We start from the raw sequence: 19,829 nt of genomic DNA on the forward strand, positions 1-19,829 counted from the left end.
GTTTTGTAAATTTTGTTGGAAAAATGAGAAATCGCTGGTCAACTTTTAACCCTTATAGCTCCATAACAAAAAAAAATTTTGGTTCCAAAATTGTGCTGATGTAAAGTAGACATGTGGGAAATGTTATTTATTAACTCTTTTGTGTGACATATCTCTCTGATTTAAGGGCATAAAATTTCAAATTTTGAAAATTGCAAAATTTTCGCCAAATTTCCGTTTTTTCACAAATAAACGCAAGTGATATTGAATAAATTTTACCACAATCATGAAGTAGAATATGTCACGAAAAAACAGTCTCAGAATCAGGGGGATCCATTGAAGCGTTCCAGAGTAATTACCTCATAAAGTGACAGTGGTCAGAATTGTAAAAATTGGCCTGGTCATTAACGTGCAAACCACCCGCGGGGGTAAAGGGGTTAAAAAGGATATATGGCATCGTTGTCACCTGGGAACCAGTGTCCAGTAACGCGTTCATTGGGATGCCATCAAGTATGACAGGTAGGACCGGCCATCCCCCCACGTACTTGTCTTGCCAGCTTTGTGGGCCTGGTGGTCTTACTCCTGGGGGTTGGCCCTCCGCCCCAGGGGTTGCTTGTTTAAATCTCAGAATCTTGCGAGGTGCCCCGCCTTTTGACAGTGGCGGAAGATGGGTTGTCTGTCCTGGTCGTAGCGATCGCTGTTCCTCCCTCTGGTCGGTGGAGTTCTTCTCTGTCGTCGTCACGGGACATCATCTGGACTGGAAGACAGCTGAATTCTTTCCTTTGGAGACACTTGCATGGCCTGCACGGTTTTAGTTAGTGTAGCCACGCTTTTGGTCAGCTCCTGGACATGAAGGCGTAGGTCCGCAGAGGGGTCATTATCTAGGGCCAGCTCGTCAGCCTCTACAGGTGCTGGGGGAAAGGACGCCACCTCCTGGTGGTATGTGATAGCTGGGCGCCGGAGGGATGCAGTGCCGCCTGGGGTTGGTTCTCGCACCACCCGGATGGCTCTGTCTTTAAATTGCACAAAGTCCAGATCAGAGCCATAATGCGCAGCTGTGTCCGGTGAGCGTTAGACAGGAGCCCCTCAATAAACTGCTCAGTTAGCAATCTGTCCTCGTCTCGCACACTGTCGGGGTCTGTTTGATAGCTCGCAGCGCCTCCTGCAGGTTTAGAGCATAGTCCCGTACACTGTCCTGCACCCTTTGTTTGCACCTGTAGAACTTCATTTTAATCTCTGCTGCAGTGCGGGTGTCAAAGGTGTCCTTCAACCGGGCCAGTATTTCTTTTACAGTGCCTTTGTCCCTGCCCGGCCAGGACTTCACCTCCCTCTGGGCTGCACCGATTAGCTGGCCTATGAGGATGCTGACGTTTTGCTCCTCAGACAGGGGGTACACTTGGAACAAACTTCGCAGTCTCTCCTCAAATACGCTCAGGGTGTGCAACTCCCCTGAGTACTGGGGCAGCCACGCCGCCCCCGGTATATATGGCATGGATAAAGGCATTACAGTGGCAGCGGCCGCGCCCACGGCTGAATCCTCTCCCAGGTTGGGCATCTTCCTCCCCCCTAGTGAACCTCAGCCAGGTCCTGGGCGTCTCCTGACGTACCAGTATGCTGCTCTGCCGGCGAGAGGGATCGCTTACCCGGTGGTTCCGGATCGGGGCCTCCTGCTTCCCCTCGGCTGACGGCAAATCACGAGATTATACAGCTCAGCAAAGTCTATGGCACACAGGACCCGGTTATACCGGGCTTCGAATCCTGTCCGTGACGCCAAGTTGACGCGCCCCCTGGGGTCGTGGGGTACTTGGTGCCGGGTCGGTCGGTGCTGGGGATGTCACGGTGGCAGTGACCCGGTCCGTGAAACAGGGCGGTCAATTAAAGGAAAAGTGAAAGGGGAATAAAGTTTTTGGAGATAATGTTGGTGACGCCACCCGTGGTATGCGGCTATATGGGGCCGCCGCTGCGGTGCAGATCCTCTGGAGCTGATGGTGACCCAGCAGAGTTGGTTCAGCTCTCCACAGGCAGAGCTAAGCTCCAGGGCAGGATATGATGAATTGTGGAGGTAGATGTTGTTGGTGCGGTTTAATGCAGGGCTGAGGGTGCAGATAATGACCAGACCTTCAGTGGCCCACAACCACGGACTCCGGTTCACTTACGCTTCTCTCTGGGCGAGTTTATCCACAGCTCCCTTCCCCAGGTCCTTCCCCGTCGCTCTCCTGTCTCCAACTCCCTTCAACTCACTCTTACTAACCCCGCCTCCAGGTTCCAATTTAAAGGGGAGGAGCTCCCCTTGCTGGTCTGGAGCCAGGAAAGTGTTGGATGCTGGTATACCTGATTAGGGGACCCCTCATTGCTTCTAGGCATGGCATCACCCCCTGTAAGGGAGGCAATGCCACTGTGGCAACCGGACCCCTGGGGTGTCACAATGACACTGGGGGCCGGGGTCCTGCAGTGGGTGATGGGGCAGAGTCGCAGGATGATGACACTGGGGGCCGGGACCCTGCAGTGGGTGATGGGGCAGAGCCGCAGGGTGATGACACCGGGGGCCGGGATCCTAGGGTGGGTGATGGGGCAGAGCCGCAGGGCTATGACACCGGGGGCCGGGACCCTGCAGTGGGTGATGGGGCAGAGCCGCAGGGCTATGACACCGGGGGCCGGGACCCTGCAGTGGGTGATGGGGCAGAACCGCAGGATGATGACACCGGGGGGCAGGCCCCTACAGTGGGTGATGGGGCAGAGTCGCAGGGTGATGACACCGGGGGTTGGGACCCTGCAGTGGGTGATGGGCAGAGCCGCAGGGTGATGACACCGGGGGCCGGGACCCTGCAGTGGGTGATGGGGCAGAACTGCAGGGTGATGACACCGGGGGCCGGGACCCTGCAGTGGGTGATGGGGCAGAACTGCAGGGTGATGACACCGGGGGCCGGGACCCTGCGGTGGGTGATGGGGCAGAGCCGCAGGGTGATGACACCGGGGGCCGGGACCCCGCGGTGGGTGATGGGGCAGAGCCGCAGGATGATGACGTACCGAGGACTCCCAGCCGGTAGTTCATGGTGACGACGATCACGTTGCCGTAGGCGGCCAGGACACTGCCGTCAAACATGTTCCCCGTCCCCTCCATGTAGGAGCCGCCGTGGATGAACATCATGACCGGTTTCTTCCCACTGTCCCGAATATCTGCAAGGTACAGAAAGAGCAAGTCAGAGATCAACCGTAATCTGGGGTAATCTGCTAATCCCTACACAGAGTATAGGCAATCTGGTAATCCCTACACTTGGTCTATAGTAATCTGCTAATCCCTACACATGGTCTATAGTAATCTGCTAATCCATACAAAGGGTCTATAGTAATCTGCTAATCCCTATACAGAGTATATAGTAATCCAATAACCCTTTCACAAGGTCTATAGTAATCTGCTGATCCCTACACAGGGTCTATAGAAATCCTCTAATCCCTACAGAGTATATGGTATATATGATCCCTACACAGGGTCTATAGTAATATGCTAGTCCCCACACAGGGTCTATAATAATCTGCTAATTCCACACAGGGTCTATAATAATCTGCTAATCCCTACACAGAGCCTACGGTAATCTAATAATCCCTACTTGAGTCTATAGTAATCTACTAATCTATACACATAGTCTATATTAATCTACTAATTTCTTCACAGAACTCTATAATAATCTACTAATCCCTATATGGGGTTTAAAGTAATCTAACGATCCCTATACAGAGCTCTATAGTACTAATCCCTATATAGAGCTGTACAGTAATATCTTAATCGTCACACAGAGCTCTATAGTAATCTGCTAATCCCTACACAGAGCTCTACAGTAATATGCTAATCTTCACACAGAGCTCTATAGTAATCTGCTAATCCCTACACAGAGCTCTATAGTAATCTGCTAATCCCTACACAGAGCTCTGTAGAACTAATCCCTATATAAAGCTGTACAGCAATCTCTTAATCCTTACACAGAGCTCTATAGTAATCCGCTAATCCCTATACAGAGTTCTATAACAATCTGCTAATCCCTACACAGAGCTCTATAGTAATAAAATAATCCCTACTCTTGCTGGAGCTGTGGTCCCTGCTCTGTTCTCTGCCACCTGGGATTAGCCCCCTGTCGCCATCACCGGGGCAGGCAGCAGTTGGTTCCTGCTCTTTGCTATTATTATGCCTCCTGCATCTCCAAATTCCCTCCATTCAGGAGTTCGTCTCTGCAGAGCAGCGCTCCTTGTTCAGCCATGTCTCAGCCAGTATCATGCAGAGTGTTGCTCCTTACAGCTCCTCCTGCAGAGCATCACTCCAGGCCAAGAGGAGAATGCGAAGCAGAAGATGTTCTTTTAACCCATTCTTAGCCAGCGGCCCAAAATGTTCTGCTCCTTTTTCCATGGTAACTGAGGTCTAATTAATCATGCTGTAATTTGAGAGGATTAATTAGTCAGAAGCCTTAACGAGGAGGAGGGGGGGTGCAGCAGCTGTCACTCCGGTGAGGCTCCTCATCATCATCAGCACCACAATCTTCTCCTCCACTTTCTCTTCCTTCATTTTCACGCTCTTTCATGCCGTTGTTTTCATCTAATGTTTTACGTGTCGTGATGTGCAGGTTATTGAGGTTGTGTCTCAAAGTCTTCTACCATGACGTGTGGCGCCAAGGTCACAGGAATATGGCGGCACCGATCTGCTTCCATGTACCATTAGTCTGGTCTCATAGGAAAGGCGACAGTGAGGGCCGAGGCTAAGGACGTGCCAAGCAGTGGGCAGTGGAGGGACAGAAACTAAGGGTCATGACCAGCGACGTGCCAAGCAGTGGGCAGTGGAGGGACAGAAACTAAGGGTCATGACCAGCGACGTGCCAAGCAGTGGGCAGTGGAGGGACAGAAACTAAGGGTCATGACCAGCGACGTGCCAAGCAGTGGGCAGTGGAGGGACAGAAACTAAGGGTCATGACCAGCGACGTGCCAAGCAGTGGGCAGTGGAGGGACAGAAGCTAGGTCATAACCAGCGACGTGCCAAACAGTGGGCAGTGGAGGGACAGAAACTAAGGCTCATGACCAGCAACGTGCCAAGCAGTGGGCAGTGGAGGGACAGAAACTAAGGCTCATGACCAGCGACGTGCCAAGCAGTGGGCAGTGGAGGGACAGAAACTAAGGGTCATGACCAGCGACGTGCCAAGCAGTGGGCAGTGGAGGGACAGAAACTAAGGGTCATGACCAGCGACGTGCCAAGCAGTGGGCAGTGGAGGGACAGAAACTAAGGGTCATGACCAGCGACGTGCCAAGCAGTGGGCAGTGGAGGGACAGAAACTAGGTCATGGCCAGCGACGTGCCAAGCAGTGGAGGGACAGAAACTAAGGGTCATGATCAGCGACGTGCCAAGCAGTGGGCAGTGGAGGGACAGAAACTAGGTCATGACCAGCGACGTGCCAAGCAGTGGGCAGTGGAGGGACAGAAACTAAGGCTCATGACCAGCAACGTGCCAAGCAGTGGGCAGTGGAGGGACAGAAACTAAGGCTCATGACCAGCGACGTGCCAAGCAGTGGGCAGTGGAGGGACAGAAACTAGGTCATGACCAGCGACGTGCCAAGCAGTGGGCAGTGGAGGGACAGAAACTAAGGGTCATGACCAGCGATGTGCCAAGCAGTGGGCAGTGGAGGGACAGAAACTAAGGGTCATGACCAGCGACGTGCCAAGGATGTGCCAGGCAGCGAGCGCTGCAGGGACAGACACTGAGGGCCAAGACCAGCGTCATGCCAAGCAGCGGGCGCTGGAGGGACAGACACAGAGGGCCAAAACCAGCCTGATGATGGTTTGTGGGGCCAACACCGCTCCATCACTGATATCAGGGGTCTTTTGTAACAGACAGTTGTCAGTCATGGACCCACGAAATCAAATATGAATGGATCCCACCGAGGAGCAGGACAGAGGATGGAGCACAGATCTATGGATACACAGGGAGAATCAAGAGACATCGGGGCATGTGATATCTCTACATCTACACAAAAATAATCCATGAGAATCCACAAGAACGATAACAAAGCAAGACCAAGATCAGACCTAACAAGACCAGGGTCAAACCCATCATCCTAAAAAGACAAGGGTCAGTGCTGTCGTGCTAACAAGACCAGGACCAGAGCCATCATACTAACAAGACCAGAGTCAGAGCCATTGTCCTAACAAGACCAGGGTAGACCAGAGTCAGAACCAAAGTCCTACAAGACCAGGGTCAGAGCCAATGTCCTAACAAGATCAGGGTCAGAACCAACATCCTAACAAGACCAGGGTCAGGGCCATTGTCTTTCCTAACAAGATCAGGACCAGACTAATCGTCCTAACAAGAGAAGGGTCAGAACGATCCTCCTAACGAGACCAGGTTTAGGGCCATCATCCTAACAAGACTAGGGTCATTCCCATCGTCCTAACAAGACCAGGGTTAAGGCCATCGTCCTGACAAAACCAGGGTCAGGGCCATCGTCTTAACTAGACTAGGGTCAGAACTGTTGCCCTAACAAGACCAGAATCAAGGGCCATCAGCACCATTGTCCTAATAAGACCAGGGTCAGACCCATCCTCCTAACACGACCAGTGTCAGGGCCATTGTCCTAAAAAGACCGGGGTCACTCCCATCGTCCTAACAAGACCAGGGTCAGACCCATCGTCTTAGCAAGACCAGGGTCATACCCATTGTCCTAAAAAGACCAGGGTCAGTGCCATCATACTAACAAGACCATGGTCAGAGCCATCATCCAAACAGGATCAGGGTCAGAGCCAACGTCCTAACAAGACCAGGGTCAGGGCTATTGTCCTAACAAGATCAGGGTCTGACCCATCATCCTAACAAGAGAAGGGTGAGACCCATCCTCCAAAAAAGACCATGGTCAGACCCATCCTACTAACAAGACCAGGGTCAGGGCCAACATCCTAACAAAACCACGGTGAGACCCGTCCTCCTAACAAGATCACAGTCAGACCAATTGTCCTAACAAGAGAAGGGTCAGACCAATCATCCTAACAAGACAAGGGTTAGACCCATACTGCTAACAAGACCAGGGTTAGGACCACCATCCTACCAAGACCGGGGTCAGCCCCATCCTTCTAACAATACCAGGGTCGTGGCCATCCTCCTAACAAGACCAGGGTCAGACCCATCCTTCTAACAAGACCAGGGTCAGATCCATTCTCTTAACAAGACCAGGCTCGAGGCCATCGTCCTAACAAGACCAGGTTAAGACCAATCATCCTAACAAGACCTGGGTCAGGGTCATTGTCCTAACAAGAACAGGGTCACTCCCATCGTCCTAGCAAGACCAGGGTCTGACCCATTGTCCTAACAAGACCAGGTTGAGACCCATGATCCTAACAAGACCTGGGTCAGAGTCATTGTCCTAACGAGACCAATGTCACTCCCAACGTCCTAACAAGACCAGGGTGAGGGCTATTGTCCTAACAAGATCAGGGTCAGAGCCAAAGTCTTAACAAGACCAGGGTCAGGGTCATTGTCCTAACAAGATAAGGATCTGACCCATCATCCTAACAAGAGAAAGGTGAGACCCATCCTTCTAAAAAGACCATTGTCAGACCCATCTTACTAACAAGACCAGGGTCAGGGCCAACATCCTAACAAGACCACGTGAGCCCCGGCCTCCTAACAAGATCACAATCAGACCAATTGTCCTAACAAGAGAAGGGTGAGACCCATTCTCCTAACAAGACCAGGGTTAGTCCCATACTGCTAACAAGACAAGGGTCAGGGACATCATCCTAACAAGACCGGGGTCATACCCATCCTTCTAACAATACCAGGATCATAGCCATCGTCCTAACAAGACCAGGGTCAAACCCATCCTTTTAAAAATACCAGGGTCGTGGCCATCCTCCTAACAAGATCAGGGTCAGACCCATCCTTCTAACAAGACCAGGGTCAGACCCATCCTCTTAACAAGACCAGGGTCAGGGACATCATCCTAACAAGACTAGGTTGAGACTCATCATCCTAACAAGACCTGGGTCAGGGTCATTGTCCTAACAAGACTAGGGTCACTCCCATCGTCCTAGCAAGACCAGGGTCTGACCCAAATGTCCTAACAAGACCAGGTTGAGACCCATCATCCTAACAGGTCCTGGGTCAGGGTCATTGTCCTAATAAGACAAGGGTCACTCTCAATATCCTAACAAGACCAGGGTCAGGGCTATTGTCCTAACAAGATCAGGGTCAGAGCAAACATCTTAAGGGCCAGATCCATCCTCCTAACAAGACCAGAGTTAGACCCATCCTGCTAACAAGACCAGGATCAGGGCCATCATTCTAACAAGATCGGCGTCAGACCCATCCTTATAACAATATCAAAGTCGTGTCCATCGTGCTAACAAGACCAGGGTCAGACCCATCCTTCTAACAAGACCAGGGTCAGACCCATCCTCCTAACAAGACCAGGGTCAGGGCCATCATCCTAATAAGACCAGGGTCACTCCTATTGTCCTAACAAGACCAGGGTTTGACCCATTGTCCTAACAAGATCAGTATCAGACCCATCAACCTAACAATACCAGGGTCAAACTCATCGTCTTAACAAGACCAAGGTCAGACCCATCATCCTAAAAAGACCAGGGTCAGTGCCATCGTGCTAACAAGACCGGGGTCAGGGTCATCGTCCTAACAAGACCAGGGTCAGGGATAATGTTCTATCAAGACCAAAGTCATACCATTTGTCCTAACAAGACCAGGGTCAGACCCATCGTCCTAACAAGACCAGGGTCAGACTCATTGTCCTAACAAGACCAGGATCCGAGCCATTGTCCTATCAAGACCAGGGTAAGACTCATTGTCCTAAGAAGACCACGGTCACTCCCATTGTCCTAACAAGACTAGGGTCAGACCCATCGTTCTAACAAGACCAAGCTCAGACGCATCATTCTAAAATGACCACTGTCTCACACAGCCGATGTAAGAAGATCTAGCAATGGTGTCCAAGCATTTCGTCTCTGATATGGAGCTCCTGCTCAAGACTGACGCTGCAAAGTGTCTTAGACAGCCTGAGAGTCTGATCATCTTCATCTGACTGAGGAAGCTTCCTTTGCACTGATGGGACATTTGCGTAGCAACGCTTTCTCTTTGCAGAGCATTAGACTCTTAGTCTTAATCCCAGATCATAGCTTGTTCTTCACTTCATCACAACTAAGTTGTTCCGCACTCACAGTCACTGAAGACCCCGCAACCTTCACACAAAGCCCACTGTATATTAGGCAAACAGGGCGACATCTCTGCATTCCACTCTACAAGGTGTCCCTCTTATTCTACACAAACCTCTGCTCCACAAATCATCTACAACTTTACCAATCATCTACCACAACGCCACCATTCATCTACCACAACTCCACTAATCTACCACAACTTAACAAATCATCTAAAACAACTCCAACACTGATCTACCACAACTCCATCTTTCATCTATCACAACTCCACCACTCATCTACCACAACTCCATCACTCATCTACCACAACTCCATCTCTCATCTACCACAACTCCACCACTAATCTACCACAACTCCATCACACGTCTGCCACAATTCCACCAATCATCTATCACAACTCCACTTCTCATCTACAACTCCACCAATCATCTACCATAACTCCATGACTCATCTACCATAACTCCACCACTCATTTACTACAACTCCACCAGTCATCTGCAACAATTAAACCTGTAATCTACATCTCCACCACTCATCTACCACAACTCCTCTAATCATCTGCCACAACTCCAACAATCATCTACAATTCCACCAATCATCTACCACAACTTCAGCACTCACCTACCATAACTATACCACTCATCTGCCACAAGTCCATCATTCAACTACCACAACACCATCAATCATCTACCACAACTCCATCAATCATGTACAACTCCACCACTCGTCTACCACAACTCAACCATTCATTTACCACAACTTCACCTCTCATCTACAACTGCACCACTCATCTACAATAAATCCATTACTCATCTACCACAACTCCACCACTCATCTACCACAACTCAACCTGTCATCTACAACTCCACCACTCATCTACCACAACTCTTCTAATCATCTACCACAACTCCACCAATCATCTACAACTCCACCACTCATCTACTACAATTCCACCACGCATCTACGATAAGTCCATCATTCATCTAGCACAACTTCACCTCTCATCTACCACAACTCCTCCATTCATCTCCCACAACTCCACCACTTATCTAACACTACTTCTCCATTCATCTACCACCACTCTTCCATTCATCTCCCACAAATCCATTAATCATTTACCACAACTCCTCCATTTATCTACCACAACTCCACCAATCATCTACCACAACTCCAGCACTCACTTACCATAACTCCATCACTCATCTACCACAACTCCACCAATCATCTACCACAACTCCATCTCTCATCTACAACTGCACCACTTATCTACAACTCCACCACTCATCTAACACAACTTCACCATTCATCTACCACAACTCCACTTGTCATCTACAACTCCACCACTCATCTACCACAACTCCTCTAATCATCTACTACAACTCCACCAATCATCTAAAACTCCACCTCTCATCTACCACAACTCCTCCATTCATCTACCACAACTTCACCACTCATCTACCTCAACTCCACCACTCATCTACCATAACTCCACCAATCATGTACAACCTCACCACTAATTTACCACAATTTCATCACTCATCTACCAAAACTCCACCAATCATCTACCACCATCACTCATCTCCCACAAATCCACCAATCATCTACCACAACTCCACCACTAATCTATCACAACTCCATCACTAATCTACCAGAATTCCACCAATCATGTGCCACAACTCCAACAATCATCAACCACAAGTTCATCACTCATCTACCACAACTCCACCTGTCATCTACAACTCCACCACTCATCTACCACAACTCCACCACTCATCTACCACAACTCCATCACTCATCTACCACAACTTCACCTGTCATCTACAACTCCACCACTCAACTACCACAACTCCTCTAATCATCTACAACTCCACCAATCATCTACAACTCCACCACTCATCTATAACTCCACCACTCATCTTCTACAACTCCACCACTCATCAACCACAACTCCATCACTCATCTGCCACAATTCCACAAATCATCCACCACAACTCCACTTTTCATTTACAACTCCACCGCTCATCTACCACAACTCCATGACTCATCTACCATAACTCCACCACTCATCTACCACAACTCCACCATTCATCTACAACAACTCCACCTGTAATCTACATCTTCACCACTCATCTACCACAACTCCTCTAATCATCTACCACAACTTCACCAATCATCTACAATTCCACCAATCATCTACCACAAGTTCAGCACTCACCTACCATAACTCTACCACTCATATACCACAAGTCCATCATTCAACTACCACAACTCCACCAATCATCTACCACAACTCCTCCAATAATCTACCATGAATCCACCATTCAACAAGCACAACACCATAACATCAGCAATCATCTACAACAACTCCATCAATCATGTACAACAATTAAACCATTCACTTACCACAACTCCATCATTCATCTGCCACAACTCAACCAATCATTTACCACAACTCCACCTCTCATCTACAACTCCACCACTCATCTACAACAAATCCACTACTCATCTACCACAACTGCACCACTCACCTACCACAACTCCACCTGTCATCTACAACTCCACCACTCATCTACCACAACGCCTCTAATATTCTACCACAGCTCCACCAATCATCTACAACTCTACCACTCATCTACTACAACTCCACCACTCATCTACCATAAGTCCATAATTCATCTTGCACAACTCCACCACAACTCCACCTCTCATCTACCACAACTCCTCCATTCATCTACCACAACTCCACTGCTCATCTACCACTACTTTTCCATTTATCTGCCTCAACTCTTCCATTCATCTACCACAAGTCCATCAATCATTTACCACAACTCCTTCATTTATCTACCACAACTCCACCAATCATCTACCAAAACTCCAGCACTCACTTACCATAACTCCACCACTCATATACCACAACTCCACCTTTCATCTACCACAACTCCACCACTAATCTACCACAACTCCATCACTCATCTACCAAAACTCCACCAATCATCAACCACAAGTCCATCTTTCATCTACAACACCACCACTCAGCTACCACAACTCCACCTCTCATCTACCACAACTCCTCTGCTCATCTACCACTACTTTTCCATTCATCTGCCTCAACTCTTCCATTCATCTAACACAAGTTCATCTCTCATCTACAACTGCACCACTTATCTACAACTCTTATTAACTCATCTACAAAACTCCAACAATCATCTACCACAAGTCCACTTTCATCTACAGCTCCACCAATCATCTACCACAACTCCATCACTCATCTACCACAACTCCACCTGTCATCTACAACTCCACCACTCATCTACCACAACTCCACCACTCATCTACCACAACTGCATCACTCATCTACCACAACTACACATCTCATCTACAACTCCACCACTCATCTACAAAAACTCCTCTAACCATCTACCACAATTCCACCAATCATCTACAACTCCACCTCTCACCTTTCACAACTCCTCCATTCATCTACCAAAACTCCACCCCTCATCTACCTCAACTCCACCACTCATCTACCACAACTCCTACATTCATCTAGCACAACTCCACCAATCATCTAACAACCCTCCACCAATCATTTACTATAACTCCAAAAATCATGTACAACCCCATCACTTATCTACCACGATTTCATCACTCATCTACCACAACTCCACCAATCATCTACCACAACTCCATCACTTATCTACCACAATGCCACAAATCATCTACCACAACTCCACCACTCATCTACCACTACTCCATCACTCATCTAACACAACTCCACCAATCATCTACAACTCCACCTATCATCTACAACCCCACCACTCATCTACCACAACTCTACCACTCAGCTACCACAAATCCACCAATCATCTACCACAACTCCATCACTCATCTACCACAACTCCAACTGTCATCTACCAAAACTCCAACTGTCAACTACAACTCCTCCACTCATTTACCACAACTCCTCTAATCATCTACTACAACTCCATCAATCATCTACCACAACTCCTCCACTCATCTACAACAACTCCATCTGTCATCTACAACTCCACCATTCATCTAGCACAACTCCTCTAATCATCTACTACAAATCTACCAATCATCTACAACTCCACCACTCATCTAATACAACTCCACCACTCATCCACCATAAGTCCATCAATCTTATAGCACAACTCCACCACTACTCCACCTCTCATCTACCACAACTCCCTCCATTCATCTACCACAACTCCTCCACTCATCTACCACAATTTCTCCATTCATCTACCACAACTCTTCCATTCATCTACCACAAGTCAACCAATCATCTACCACAACTCCTCCGTTCATCTACCACAACTTCACCACTCATCTACCAATATTTCTCCAATCATCTACCACAAGTCCACCCACCAATCATTTACCACAACTCCTTAATTTATCTACTACAACTCCACCAATCATCTACCACAACTCTAGCACTCACTTACCATAACTTCATCACTCATCTACTACAACTCCATCTCTCATCTACCACAATTCCACCACTAATCTACCACAACTCCATCACTCATCTAACACAACTCCACCAATCATCTACCACAAGTCCACCTCTCATCTACAACACCACCACTCAGCTTCCACAATTCCATCACTAATCTAACACAACTCCACCAATCATCTACCACAACTCCACCACTCATCCAGCACAACTCCACCAATCATCTACCACAACTCCACCACTCATATACGACAACTCCACCTGTCATTTACAACTCCACCACTCATCTACCACAACTCCACCAATCATCTACCACAACTCCACCACTCATCCAGCACAACTCCATCAATCATCTACCACAACTCCACCACTCATATACGACAACTCCACCTGTCATTTACAACTCCACTGCTCATCTACCACAACTCCACCAATCATCTACAAATCCACCTCTCATCTACCACAACTCCTCCATTTATCTACCACAACTTCACCACTCATGTACCTCAACTCCACCACTCATCTAACACAACTCCTCCATTCGTCTAGCACAACTCCACCAATCATCTAACACAATTCCACCAATCATCTAACACAACTCCACCAATCATCTACCATGACTCCACCAGTCATGTATAACTCCACCACTCATCTACCACAACTCCATCACTCATCTACCACAACTCCACCAATCATCTACCACAACTCCACCAATCATCTACCACAAGTCCACCACTTATCTACTACAATTTCATCACTCATCTACAACTCCACCAATCATCTCCCACAACTCCACCTCCCATCTACAACTCCACCACTCATCTACAACTCCGCCAGTCATCTACCACAACTCCACCACTCATCTACCACAACTCCACCACTCATCTACCACAACTCCACCAATCATCCATCACAACTCTGCCACTCATCTACCACAACTCCACCACTTATCTACCACAACTCCACCACTCATCTACCACAACTCCACCAATCATCCATCACAACTCTGCCACTCATCTACCACAACTCCACCACTCATCTACCACAACTCCACCAATCATCCATCACAACTCTGTCACTCATCTACCACAACTCCAACTGTCATCAACAACTTCACCACTCATCTACCAAAACTCCTCTAATCATCTATTACAACTCCACCAATCATCTACAACTCCACCAGTCATCTACAACTCCACCACTCATCTACCATAAATCCATCATTCATCTAGCACTACTCCACCACAACTTCACCTCTCATCTACCACAACTCCTCCATTCATCTACTACAACTCTTCAATTAATCTACAAGTCCACCAATCATCTACCACAACTCCTCCATTCATCTACCACAAATCAACCAATCATCTACCACAACTCCATCACTCACCTACCACAAGTCCATCATTCATCTACCACAACTCCTCCATTCATCTACCATAACTCCACCACTCATCTACCACAACTCCACCTGTCATCTACAACTCTACCTGTCATCTACAACTCCACCACACATCTACCACAACTCCATCACTAATCTACCACTACTCCATCTGGTATCTACAACTCCACCACTCAACAACCACAACTCCTCTAATCATCTACTACAACTCCACCAATCATTTACAACTCCACCACTTATTTTCTACCACTCCACCACTCATCTACCACAACTCCATCTCTCATCTACCATGACTCCACCACTAACCTACCACAACCCCATCACTCATCTGACACAATTCCACCAATCATCTACCACAACTCCACTTCTCATTTACAACTCCACCACTCATCTACCACAACTACACTATTCATCTACAACTCCACCTGTAACGTACATCTCCACCACTAATCTACCACAACTCCATCACGCATCTACCAAAACTCCACCAATCATCTACCACAAGTCCAACTCTCATCTACAACAACACCACTCAGCTATCACAACTCCATCACTCATCTACCACAACGCCACCACTCATCTACCACAACTCCACCTCTCACCTACAACTCCACCACTCATCTAACACAACTCCACCACTCATCTACAACTCCACCACTCATCTATTACAACTTCACCAATCATCTACAACTCCACCACTCATATTCTACAACTCCATCTCTCATCTACCACAGCTCCACCACTAATCTACCACAACATCATCACTCATCTACCAAAACTACACCAATCTTCTATCACAACTACTCTTCTCATTTATAACTCCACCACTCATCTACCACAACTCCACTAATCATCTACCACAACTCCACCAATCATCTACAATTCCACGAATCATTTACCACAACTTTGGCACTCACCTACCATAACTGTACCACTCATCTACCACCAGTCCATCATTCAACTGCCACAACTCCACCAATCATCTACCACGACTTCTCCAATCATCTACCATGAATCCACCATTCAACCAGCACAACACAACCAATCATCTACCACAACTCCATCAATCATGTACAACAACTAAACGATTCATCTACCACAACTCCATTACTCATCTGCCACAATTCCACCAAAGATCTACCACAACTCCAGTTCTCATTTACAACTCCACCACTCATCTACCACAACTGCATGATTCATCTAACATAACTCCACCACTCATCTATCACAACTACACCATTCATCTACAACAACTCCACCTGTAACCTACATCTCCACCACAACTTAACCACTAATCTACCACAACTCCATCAAGCATCTACCACAACTCCACCAATTATCTACCACAAGTCCACCTCTCTTCTACAACACCACCACTCAGCTACCACAACTACATCACTCATCTACTACAACGTCACCTATCATCTACCACAACTCCACATCTCAACTACAACTTCACCCCTCATCTACAACTCCACCACTCATCTAACACAACTCCACCAATCATCTACCACAACTCTACCACTCATCTACCACAACTCCATCACGCATCTAACACAACTCCACCTGTCATCTACAACTCCACCACTCATCTACCACAACTCCTCTAATCATCTACTACAACTCAACCAATCATCTACAACTCCACCTTTCATCTACCACAACTCCTCCATTCATCTACCACAACTGCACCAATCATCTACCTCAACTTCACCCCTCATGTACCACAACTCCACCACTTATCTACCACAACTCCTCTAATCATCTACTACAACTCCACCAATCATCTACAACTCCACCACTCATCTTCTACAACTGCACCACTCATCTACCACAACTCCATTACTCATCTTCCACAATTCCACCAATCTTTTACCACAACTCCACTTCTCATTTACAACTCCACCACTCATCTACCACAACTCCATGAGTCATGTACCATAACTCCACCACTCATCTACCACAATTCCAAAATTCATCTACAACAACTTCACCTGTAATCTACATGTCAACCACTCATCTACCACAACTTAACCACTAACCTACCACAACTCCATCACTCATCAATCACAACTGCATCAATCATCTGCCGCAAGTCCACCTCTCATCTACAATACCACCACTCAGCTACCACAACTCCATCACTCATCTACTACAACGCCACCAATCATCTACCACAACTCGACCTCTCATCTAAAACTCCACCACTCATCTACAACTCCACCACTCATCTACCACAACTCCACCACTCATCTACCACAACTCCACCAATTATCTACCACAACTCCACCATTCATATACCACAACTCCACTTGTCATCTACAACTTCAACACTCTTCTACCACAACTCCACCAATCATCTACCTCAACTCCACCCCTCATGTACCACAACTCCACCACTTATCTACCACAACTCCTCCATTCATCTAGCACAACTCCATCAATCATCTAACACAACTCCACCAATCATCTACTATAACTCCATCAATCATGTACAACCCCACCACTCATCTACCACAATTTCATCACTCATCTACCACAACTCCACGAATCATCTACCACCATCACTCATCTCCCAAAATTCCAGCAATCATCTACCACAACTCCACCACAACTCCACCAATCATCTACCACAACTCCATCACTCATCTACCACAACATCTGTCATCTACAACTCCACCACTCATCTACCACAACTCCACCACTCATCTACCACAACTCCATCACTCATCTACCACAACTCCACCTGTCATCTACAACTCAACCACTCAACTACCACAACTCCTCTAATCATCTATTACAACTCCATCAATCATCTACAACTCCACCACTCATCTTCCACAACACCACCACTCATCTACCACAACTCCACCACTCATATAGCACAACTCCACCTGTCATCTACAACTCCACCACTCCTCTACCACAACTCCTCTAATCATCTACCAGTACTCAACCAATCATCTACAACTCCACCTCTCATCTACCACAACTCCTCCATTCATCTACCACAACTCCGCCACTCATCTACCTCAACTCCACCCCTCATCTACCACAACTCCACCACTCATCTGCCACAACTCCTCCATTCATCTAGCACAACTCCATCAATCATCTCAACACAAATTCCACCAATCATCTACCACAACTCCATCAATCATGTACAAACCCACCACTCATCTACCACAATTTCATCACTCATCTACCACAACTCCATCAATCATCTACAACTCCACCTGTCATCTACAAATCCACCATTCAACTACCACAACTCCTCTAATCATCTACTACAACTCCACCAATCATCTACAACTCCACCACTCATCTTCTACAACTGCACCACTCATCTACCACAACTCCACTACTCATCTACCACAACTCCACCAATTATCTACCACAACGCCACCATTCATATACCACAACTCCACTTGTCATCTACAACTCCAACATTCTTCTACCACAACTCCTCTAATCATCTACCACAACTCAACCAATCATCTACAACTCCACCTCTCATCTACCACAACTCCTCCATTCATCAACCAGAACTCCACCACTCATCTACCTCAACTCCACCCCTCATCTACCACAACTCCACCACTCATCTACCACAACTCCACTACTCATCTACCACAACTCCACCACTCGTTTACCACAACTCCACCAATCATCTAACACAACTCCACCAATCATCTACCATAATTCCATCAATCATGTACAACCCCACCACTCATGTATCACAATTTCATTACACATCTCCCACAACTCCACCAGTAATCTACCACAACTCTATCACTATTATGCCACAATTCAACAAATCATCTACCACAACTCCACTTCTCATTTACAAATCCACCACTCATCAACCACAACTCCTCTAATCATCTACCACAACTCCACCAATCATCAACAATTCCACCAATCATTTACCACAACTTCAGCACTCATCTACCATAATTCTACCACTCATCTACCCCAAGTCCATCATTCAACTACCACAACTCCACCAATCATCTACCACAACTCCTCCAATCATCTACCATGAATCCACCATTCAACCAGCACAACACCACCAATCATCTACCACAACTCCATCAATCATGTACAACAACTAAACCATTCATCTACCACAACTTCATTACTGATCTACCACAACTCAACCAATCATTTACCACAACTCCACCTCTCATCTACAACTCCAACACTCATCTACAACAAATCCACTACTCATCTACCACAAATCCACCAATGATATACAACTCCACCACTCATCTACTACAACTCCACCACTCATCTAGCATAAGTCCATCATTCATCTAGCACAACTCCACCACTCATCTACCACAACTCCACCACTCATCTACCACAACTCCACCACTCATCTACCACAACTCCATCACTCATCTACCAAAACTCCACCAATCATCTACCACAAGTCCACCTCTCATCTATAACTCCACCACTCATCTACAACAACTACACCACTCATTTAACACAACTCCACCACTCATCTACCACAACTCCATATGTCATCTATAACTCCACCTCTCATCTACCACAACTCCTCCATTCATCTACCACAACTCCACCACTCATCTACCTCAACTCCACCACTCATCTGACACAACTCCTCCATTCATCTAGCACAACTCCACCAATCATCTAACAACCCTCCACCAATCATCTACTATAACTCCACCAATCATGTACAACCCCATCACTCATCTACCACAATTCCATCACATATCTACAACAACTTCACCAATC

At 47.3% G+C, this 19,829-nt stretch overlaps 1 protein-coding gene across 3 annotated transcripts in view; it reads right to left on the reverse strand.

The window, feature by feature from the left end:
• The window catches only part of NLGN2 (neuroligin 2), a 454,899-nt gene that overhangs the window by 120,102 nt on the left and 314,968 nt on the right, over positions 1 to 19,829 (reverse strand). For all 3 annotated transcript variants that reach the window (XM_073654599.1, XM_073654597.1, XM_073654598.1), the window contains one exon: positions 3,007 to 3,156. In XM_073654599.1, coding sequence (XP_073510700.1) covers positions 3,007 to 3,156 — 150 coding nt within the window. The remainder of the gene's footprint in view (positions 1 to 3,006; positions 3,157 to 19,829) is intronic.

The sequence above is a fragment of the Phyllobates terribilis genome, unplaced genomic scaffold (assembly GCF_046119375.1).
Source record: "Phyllobates terribilis strain yellow unplaced genomic scaffold, ASM4611937v1 Scaffold_11__3_contigs__length_659146591, whole genome shotgun sequence".
Classification (NCBI taxonomy): domain Eukaryota; kingdom Metazoa; phylum Chordata; class Amphibia; order Anura; family Dendrobatidae; genus Phyllobates; species Phyllobates terribilis.